Genomic DNA, 9,733 nt, shown 5'->3' with positions numbered 1-9,733 from the left:
GTGTGTGTGTGTGTGCGCAGGTGTGTGTGTGTGTGTGCGCAGGTGTGTGTTGTGTGTGTGTGTGTGTGCAGGTGTGTGTCGCAGGTGTGTGTGTGTGTGTGTGTGTGTGTGTGTGTGTGTGTGTGTGCGTGTGGTGTGTGTGTGTGTGTGTGTGTGTGTGTGTGTGTGTGTGTGTGTGTGTGTGTGTGTGTGTGTGTGTGTGTGCAGGTGTGTGTGTGTGTGCAGGTGTGTGTGTGTGTGCAGGTGTGTGTGTGTGTGCGCAGGTGTGTGTGTGTGTGCAGGTGTGGAACAAGCTGCCAGAGGAGGTAGTTGAGGCTGGGACTACCCCAACAGTTAGACAGGTGCATGGATAGGACAGGTTTGGAGGGATATGGACCAAATGCAGACTAGTGTAGCTGGGACATGTTGGCCGGTGTGGGCAAGTTGGGCTGAAGGGCCTGTTTCAATGCTAAGTATAATTCAGTGTGTTTTGTTGGGCAGGCGGGGATGAGGACAGTGTGAGGCATTGTCTGGGTGAGTCTGTGACTCGGGGACCGCTGGAGTCCGGGCTACGTTGGGACGTTTACCTTTCTTCTTGTCATGTGCGTGCTTGCCGCTCTCCTCCCTGTCCACCGGCTGCGAGGCGGTCAGCCTGAACGAGCCCTCCCGCGTGAAGCTGGTCCTGCTGGCATCGAAGGATGCAGTCACCCCGCACTCCTTCTCCCTCCGTTGCTTACGTTCCAGGCACGCGGCAAACGCACAGCCCACCGCGTGGCTCAGTCGCTCGCCCTGGGGGGTACGGTGAAAGGGGGAAAGAGTTCACAGGAGGATGGTATGTTAGCTTTCATTGCAAAAGGATTTGAGTATAGGAGCAGGGAGGTTCTACTGCAGTTGTACAGGGTCTTGGTGAGACCACACCTGGAGTATTGCGTACAGTTTTGGTCTCCTAATCTGGGGAAGGACATTCTTGCTATAGAGGGAGTACAGAGAAGGTTCACCAGACTGATCCCTGGAGATGTCAGGACTTTCATATGAAGAAAGACTGGATAGACTCGGCTTGTACTCGCTAGAATTTATGAGATTGAGGGGGGATCTTATAGAAACGTACAAAATTCTTAAGGGGTTGGACAGGCTAGATGCAGGAAGATTGTTCCCGATGTTAGGGAAGTCCAGGAACAAGGGGTCACAGCTTAAGGATAAGGGGGAAATCCTTTAAAACCGAGATGAGAAGAACTTTTTTCACACAGAGAGTGGTGAATCTCTGGAACTCTCTGCCACAGAGGGTAGTTGAGGCCACAGTTCATTGGCTATATTTAAGAGGGAGTTAGATGTGGCCCTTGTGGCTAAGGGGATCAGGGGGTATGGAGAGAAGGCAGGGATGGGATACTGAGTTGGATGATCAGCCATGATCATATTGAATGGCGGTGCAGGCTCGAAGGGCCGAATGGCCTACTCCTGCACCTAATTTCTATGTTTATATGTTTCTAGGAGGACGGTGGGCCATCTCACGGAGGCAACCCTAGAAAATAAAGGGCCTGTCCCACTTTCATGACCTAATTCACCAACTTTTTTTACTCGTGGGCATTTTTCATCAGGCGAGAAAAACGCCCCGACCTATTTGATGCCTCGAGTACCTATGACTAACTGCTTAGGACCGACCTGCGGCCTCCTATGATCTCGTGACGACAAGGGCAAACTCGGCAGAGGTCGTGAATTAGGTCGCGAAAGTGGGATAGAGTAGATTCGATGGGCCGAATGGCCTAATTCTACTCCCATTCCCCAAAATGATGCCAGGACTCAAGCAGGGCGAGCTATAGGGAGAGGTTGAGCAGGCTGGGAGTCCAATCCCTGGAGCGCAGGAGGATGAGGGATGATCTTATAGAGGTGAACAAAATCATGAGAGGAATAGATCGGGTAGAGTTTCTTGCCCAGAGTCGGGGAATCGAGGACCAGGGGACACAGGTTCAAGGTTTAAGGTGAAGGGGAAAAGATTTAATAGGAATCTGAGGGGTAACTTTTTCACACAGAGGGCGGTGGGTGTATGGAACGAGCTGCCAGAGGAGGTGGTTGAGGCTGGGACTATCCCAACATTTAAGGAACAGTTAGACAGGTACATGGATAGGGCAGGTTTGGGGGGATATGGGGCAACTAGACATGGTGTGAGGGGGAGTGGGGGAGGGTTGAGAGAGGGGGAGAGGGAGAGGGTGCGGGAGGGAGGGGGGAGAGAGAGAGAAAGGGAAGGGAAGCAGAGGGATAGAGAGGGAGTGAGGGGAAAAGGGGTAGAGGGGAAAGAGAGAGAAAGACAGAGAGAGAGGGGGAGAGAGGGAGAGAGAGAGAGAGAGAGAGAGAGAGAGAGAGAGAGAGAGAGAGAGAGAGAGGAGAGGAGAGAGAGAGAGGGGGGGAGAGAGGGGAGAGAGGGAGGGAGGGAGAGAGAGAGAGGGAGGGAGAGAGGGAGGGAGAGGGAGGGAGTGAGAGAGGGAGGGGAGAGAGGGAGGGGAGAGAGAGAGAGAGGGGAGGGAGAGAGAGGAGAGAGAGGGAGGGAGTGAGAAAGGTGGCAGTGAGAGAGGGAGGGGAGAGGGAGGGAGGGAGAGAAACATAGAAATTAGGTGCAGGAGTAGGCCATTCGGCCCTTCGAGCCTGCACCGCCATTCAATATGATCATGGCTGATCATCCAACTCAGTATCCCGTACCTGCCTTCTCTCCATACCCCCTGATCCCCTTAGCCACAAGGGCCACATCTAACTCCCTCTTAAATATAGCCAATGAACTGTGGCCTCAACTACCCTCTGTGGCAGAGAGTTCCAGAGATTCACCACTCTCTGTGTGAAAAAAGTTCTTCTCATCTCGGTTTTAAAGGATTTCCCTCTTATCCTTAAACTGTGTGACCCCTTGTCGTGGACTTCCCCAACATCGGGAACAATCTTCCTGCATCTAGCCTGTCCAGCCCCTTAAGAATTTTGTAAGTTTCTATAAGATCCCCCCCTCAATCTCCTAAATTCAGATTCAGATTCAGATTCAGATTCAATTTTAATTGTCATTGTCAGTGTACAGTACAGAGACAACGAAATGCATTATAGCAATGTATTAAATGCAAATTCTAGAGAGTATAAACCAAGTCTATCCAGTCTTTCTTCATAAGACAAGGGACGAGATGTTCGATGGACAGGGTGAGTGAGGGTAGAGAGTCGAGGTGATGCCTCACCGAATCTTTGAGAGCCATGAAGCAGTGACAAATCCAGCGGCGTGTAGTTCCGTCCCGGCAGATGTAGGAGAAAGCCTTGTCGTAGTTGCGGTCCGGGGCACAGAAGGAAACTTTCTCGATGGTCTGATCCACAATCAGGTCCTGGGGGGAGAGGAGGGGGGGGGAAGAGTTAGTCAGCGATAGACCTGATAGAAGTTTGTAAAAATATGAGAGGCTTACAGAGACGATAGACAGCCACAACCTTTTTGTCCAGGGTGGAAAACAATCAAATACCAGAGGTTGGTGCGGACTCGAAGGGCCGGTTCCTGCACTTTAGATATCTCTAAACTAAACACTTGGCTTGACTTGTAGACAATAGGTGCAGGAGTAGAGGCCATTCGGCCCTTCGAGCCAGCACCGCCATTCAATGTGATCATGGCTGATCATCCACAATCCTGCCTTCTCCCCCTATCCTTTGATTTTCGATTTTCCAGCATCTGCAGTTCTTTCTTGAACCTTCTCCCCATATCCCCTGACTCCGCGATCTTTAAGAGCCCTATCTAACTCTCCCTTGAAAGTATCCAGAGAACCGGCCTCCACCACCCTCTGAGGCAGAGAAATCCGCAGACTCGCAACTCTGTGTGTGTGTGGAAAAACTTAAACAAGGAGCTGACATGGTCCCTACATGGAACTATTAGAGACGGCACCTTTGTTTTGTCGTCCACAACACGCAAGCCATCAGCAGACACCCACAGAATGGCCTTCACCGTCTTCTTTCCCGCCTGTGAAACAGAGAACAGAACGATTTTACTGAGAATCGCGGAGTGATACAGTGTGGATACAAGCCCTTTAGCCCAACATGATGTCCCAGCACCAGTCCCACCTGCCCACATTTGGCCCCTATCCCTACAAACCTAACTGCATCGGGCAAGAAATTGCAGAGAGAGATGTCTGCGTTCTTCAGAACTGAGGAAGGGTCCCGAACTAAAACGTCAGCTATCAGCTGCATCTTCCTTCTCTTCGAGCTGGCAACGCCATTCAATACGATCATGGCCGATCATCCCAAATCAGTGCCCCGTTCCTGCTTTCCCCCCATATCCCTCGATTCCCTTACAGGCCTGTCCCACTTGGGCGATTTTGTGGGCGACTGCTAGCGACCAGGACAATGGAATTCACTGGCGATGGTGTTGCTCTACGAGGCAGCAGCTTTACCCGCTGCTCCAATGTGCCGCACTGACTCGGGATCCCAGCGCAGGTGGGGAGGGGGGGGCGGGGGGGGGGGGGGGGGGGGGGGGGGGGGGGGGGGGGGGGGGGGGGGGGGGGGGGGGGGGGGGGGGGGGGGGGGGGGGGGGGGGGGGGGGGGGGGAGGGGGGGGGGGGGGGAGGGGGGGAGAGGGGGGGGGGGGGGGGAGAGGGGGGGAGGGAGAGAGAGGGAGAGGGGGAGGGAGAGGGAGAGGGAGAGGGGAGAGGGGGAGAGGGAGAGAGGGGGAGAGAGGAGAGAGGGAGAGAGGGAGAGGTGAGAGGGGAGAGAGGGGAGAGGGAGAGAGGGGAGAGGAGAGAGGAGAGAGGGAGAGAGGGAGAGAGGGAGAGAGAGAGAGAGAGAGAGAGAGGGAGAGGGAGAGGGAGAGGGAGAGGGAGAGAGGAGAGGGAGGAAGCGGGAGAGGGAGAGGGACAGAGAGACAGAGAGACAGAGAGACAGAGACAGAGACAGAGACAGAGACAGAGACAGAGACAGAGACAGAGACAGAGACAGAGACAGAGACAGAGCGGACAGAGACAGAGACAGAGACAGAGGGAGGGAGGGAGAGGGAGGGAGAGGGAGGGAGAGGGAGGGAGAGGGAGGGAGAGGAGAGGGAGAGAGAGAGAGAGATTACGTTAGAACCATCCCTGCTCCAACTCCATGTCCCCACATTCCCTCTCTCCCTCCCAGTCCCCCACCACAGTTAAACTGTTAGAAACAATAGACAATAGGTGCAGGAGTAGAGGCCATTCGGCCCTTCGAGCCAGCACCGCCATTCAATGTGATCATGGCTGATCATCCCCAATCAGTACCCCGTTCCTGCCTTCTCCCCATATTCCCTGACTCCGCTATCTTTAAGAGCCCTATCTAGCTCTCTCTTGAAAGCATCCAGAGAACCGGCCTCCACCGCCCTCTGAGGCAGAGAATTCCACAGACTCACCACTCTCTGTGTTGAATCCTCGTCTCTGTTCTGCCTCAGTCAGGTTTGTGGGTTTTGGTGTGACTAGTGTGTGTGTGTGTGCGCGTGTATGGTGGTGTTAGTGTGCGGGTGGACGCTGGTAGCACGTGCTGGGTGGGCCGAAGGGCCTGTTTCCGTGCTGTATCTCTGAACTAGATCGACTAAACTAGTTACAGAGATAGGTTGAATAAGTTAGGTCTTTATTCTCTGGAGCGCAGAAGGTTAAGGGGGGACTTGATAGAGGTCTTTAAAATGATGAGAGGGATAGACAGAGTTGATGTGGACAAGCTTTTCCCTTTGAGAATAGGGAAGATTCAAACAAGAGGACATGACTTCAGAATTAAGGGACTGAAGTTTAGGGGTAACATGAGGGGGAACTTCTTTACTCAGAGAGTGGTAGCGGTGTGGAATGAGCTTCCAGTGGAAGTGGTGGAGGCAGGTTCGTTGGTATCATTTAAAAATAAATTGGATAGGCATATGGATGAGAAGGGGATGGAGGGTTATGGTATGAGTGCAGGCAGGTGGGACTAAGGGGGAAAAAAGTTGTTCGGCACGGACTTGTAGGGCCGAGATGGCCTGTTTCCGTGCTGTAATTGTTATATGGTTATATGGTTAAAGTCAACGGAACGGAACTCACCCGAACAGGGAAGCTGCACTTGCCCTTACGGACAGTCTCCTCGTCACTCTGCCACTGATGCGGGCGGCTAGCCTCTGGGACGTAAGGCTGCTTCTTCCTTCGAAGACTCTGTCTCAGCTTGTTCATGGTGGCAGCCCGCTCCCTGTACAAGGGGAGGGGGAACATACATGGTTAAAGAAGGAACTGCAGATGCTGGAAAATCCAAAGTCGGCAAAAGTGCTGGAAAAACTCAGCGGGTGCAGCAGTGTAGAAACATTAGGTGCAGGAGGAGGCCATTCGGCCCTTCGAGCCAGCATTGTGATCATCGTCCCCAATCAATAACCCGTGCCTGCCTTCTCCCCATATCCCTTGACTCCACCAGCCCCTAGAGCTCTATCTAACTCTCTCTTAAATCCATCCAGTGACTTGGCCTCCACTGCCCTCTGTGGCAGGGGAATTCCACAAATTCACAACTCTCTGGGTGAAAATGTTTTTTCTCACCTCAGTCTTAAATGGCCCCCCTTTATTCTAAGATATTAAGCATCTATGGAGCGAAGGAATAGGTGACGTTTCGGGTCGAGACCCGGAAGGGTCTCGACCCGAAACGTCGCCTATCCCACTGCCCTCTGTGGCAGGGAATTCCACAAATTCACAACTCTCTGGGTGAAAAGGTTTTTTCTCACCTCAGTCTTAAATGACCTCCCCTTTATTCTAAGACTGTGTGTGGCCCCTGGTTCTGGACTCGCCCAACATTGGGAACATTTTTCCTGCATCTAGCTTGTCCAGTCCTTTTATAATTTTATATGTTTCTATAGGTTGCCCATTTCCTTTGCTCCATAGATGCTGCTGCACCCGCTGTGTTTCTCCAGCACTTTTGTCTACGAATATACATGGTGACACCGGTCCATGTACAGGTGGGGGTGGGAGGGGGAGGAACAACACACAGAGGGAGGGAGGGAGAGAGGGAGAGAGGGAGGGAGGGAGAGAGAGGGAGGGAGAGAGGGAGGGAGAGGGAGGGAGGGAGAGAGAGAGAGGGAGAGAGGGAGAGGAGGGAGAGAGAGGAAGATGGGAGAGAGAGGGAGAGGAGAGGGAGGGAGGGGGAGAGAGGGAGAGAGGGAGGGAGGGAGAGAGGGAGAGAAAGAGAGAGAGAGAGAGGGAGGGAGAGGGAGGGAGGAGGGAGAGAGAGTGAGGGAGGGAGAGGAGGCGGAAGGGAGAGAGGGAGGGAGGGAGGGAGAGAGAGAGAGGGAGGGAGGGAGGGAGGGAGAGAGGGAGGGAGAGAGGGAGGGTCCATTCATGCCTCTGCCAACCCACAACACGATCCCGTCCAAACGCTGATCACTAGCAGATGGAAAGGCTGTGGCCAGCGATCGCCCCACCAGCAGCGCCAACTCTGACACTTTTGTACAAATTAATGTGCAACTTTTATGCAAATTAACGTGCAACTTTTATGCAAATTAATGTGCAACTTTTATGCAAATTAATGTGGAACTATTATGCAAATTAATGTGTGACTTATGCAAATTGATGTGCAACTTTTATGCAAATTAACGTGCAACTTTTATGTAAACTAATGTGCGACGTATGCAAATTAACGTGTAACGTTTATGCAAATTAACGTGCAACTTATGCAAATTAATGTGCAACTTATGCAAATTAATGTGCCACATGCAAATTGATGTGCAACGTTTATGCAAATTAACGTGCAACTTTCGGCACTGATGAGTTATGACATCCTTCTCAATTATATATTTCATCTAAATCTGTGGAACATTTCATGTAGTTCCGTGACGTGGGTCACGAACATCGATTTCCAGGCACATTTTTGATGCTCGGCCCACAGCCCCAGACCCAGCATTCGCTCATCGAGGCTCAGCCCAGGGGGTGGTGGGTGTGGGTGGGGGGTGTCTGTGGGGGGCAGGCAGAGAGAGGGAGAGAGAGAGAGAGAGAGAGAGAGGAGGAGTGAGGGAGGGAGAGAGAGAGATGGAGAATGAGAGAGGGAGAGAGAGAGACGCGGGGGGAGAGAGGAAAGAGGAACGGGAAAGGGAGCGACGGAGATGGGGGGAGGCAGATACAGGAGAGAGAGAGAGAGGGAGAGAGAGAGAGTGAAACAGAGAGGAGAGAGAGATGTGGAGGGAGAGCGAGGGAGACAGAGAGAGGGAGAGAGAGAGAGGCAGAGAGAGAGAGAGAGAGAGGACAGAAGAGGAGAGGAGAGGCAGAGAGAGGAGAGAGAGAGAAAATCAGAGAGAGGCAGAGAGAGAGAGGGGAGGGCGGGAGAGAGAGGTGAGACACACACAATGGAAAAACAGATACAGGATTAGTGAGATACAGGAAAATGGACTGAGAGAGAGGGAGAGGGACAGGGAGAGGGAGAGGGGCGCAATGAGAGGGAGGGGGGAGAGAGAGGCAGAGAGAGAGAGAGACAGGAAGATGGTCTGACGGAGAGAGCAAGAGACAAACTGAGGCAGAGAGAGAGGGAGGGAGAGGGAGAGAGATTTGGGGGGGGGGGGGCAGGGAGGGTGAGAGAACATATGGGGAACAGGGTTCCAAAATAGCTCCATAAATATGTTCAATCAATATTTCTCTTCTCTTTGAAACAAAAATCAATTACAGATGGGAGGAAAATTCCAGAGACTGAGGCTGAATATATATTGTCACACAAATGTACACTGGCACAGCTGGGGAATAGAACGAGCAGATGGAGGGAGGAGAGAGGGAGAGAGAGAGAGAGCGAGAGAGAGGAAGGAGAGTGTTTAAGAAGGAACTGCAGATGCTGGAAAATCAAAGGTAGACAAAAATGCTGGAGAAACTCAGCGGGTGCAGCAACATCTATGGAGCGAAGGAAATAGGCAACGTTTTGGGCCGAAACCCTTCTTCAGATTTTCCAGCATCTGCAGTTCCTTCTTAAACACTTTAAATCAGTAGTTATTGTGTGTTAGACTGTTGTTAGTTTAGAACAACACCTTTCCTGCATGTTAGTCCACACACAGTCACCAAAATCCTCATTCCTCATTCAGAAGGTAGTCGAGGCCACAGTTCATTGGCTATATTTAAGAGGGAGTTAGAGGGGGCCCTTGTGGCTAAAGGGATCAGGGGGTATGGAGAGAAGGCAGGTACAGGATACTGAGTTGGATGATCAGCCATGATCATATTGAATGGCGGTGGGAGGCTCGAAGGGCCGAATGGCCTCTACTCCTGCACCTATGTATCTCTCTCTCTTTTGCTCCCCCCCCCCCCCCACAGACAGACATGCTATAACAACAGTCCGGATTAAATTAGGCGAGTCACTCTGATTTGATTAAAGCATCAAACTAGATGTGGCCCTTGTGGCTAAGGGGTGGGGGGGGGTGGTTAGAGCTGAGCAGGTACATTAGTCTTGCAGCGAACTCATGATGCATGTTCCCTGGGCAATTTGACTGGGGGGGGGGGGGGGGGGGGGGGGGGGGGATTAATGAGAACCTAAAAAATCTATCCCCACGTTAAAACACCTTCGTCTCCTGGAGAAGGGAGGGGGGAGTGGGGAGGGGAGTTGGGCCAGCTTGGGGGAGGGGGGGGAGGAAGTTGGGGGGGAGGGGGAGGCCAGGGACGGAGGGGGTGGGTCCGAACTTGGGGTGCTGTATTTGTGTTACAGAAAAAAAAAAAAAAAAAAATTGTTCCCGATGTTAGGGAAGTCCAGGACAAGGGGTCACAGCTTAAGGTTAAAGGGGAAATCCTTTAAAACCGAGATGAGAAGAACTTTTTTCACGCAGAGAGTGGTGAATC

The 9,733-nt window shown here is 52.3% G+C and overlaps 1 protein-coding gene across 1 annotated transcript in view; it reads right to left on the bottom strand.

Moving 5' to 3' along the window:
• Nucleotides 1–329: 329 nt before the first annotated feature.
• The window catches only part of LOC129714050 (numb-like protein), a 57,895-nt gene continuing 48,491 nt past the window's right edge, over nucleotides 330–9,733 (bottom strand). Inside the window, exons 4-7 of the mRNA XM_055663508.1 lie at nucleotides 5,987–6,137; nucleotides 3,869–3,943; nucleotides 3,183–3,323; nucleotides 330–768 (exon numbers count right to left, since the gene is read on the bottom strand). Of these exons, the coding sequence (XP_055519483.1) occupies nucleotides 460–768; nucleotides 3,183–3,323; nucleotides 3,869–3,943; nucleotides 5,987–6,137 (676 nt within the window). The 3' untranslated portion in view covers nucleotides 330–459. The remainder of the gene's footprint in view (nucleotides 769–3,182; nucleotides 3,324–3,868; nucleotides 3,944–5,986; nucleotides 6,138–9,733) is intronic.

Source organism: Leucoraja erinacea, chromosome 38, assembly GCF_028641065.1.
Source record: "Leucoraja erinacea ecotype New England chromosome 38, Leri_hhj_1, whole genome shotgun sequence".
Taxonomy (NCBI): domain Eukaryota; kingdom Metazoa; phylum Chordata; class Chondrichthyes; order Rajiformes; family Rajidae; genus Leucoraja; species Leucoraja erinaceus.
The sequence above is the reverse complement of the archived record's forward strand: the minus strand, read 5'-3'. Positions and strand labels throughout refer to the sequence as shown.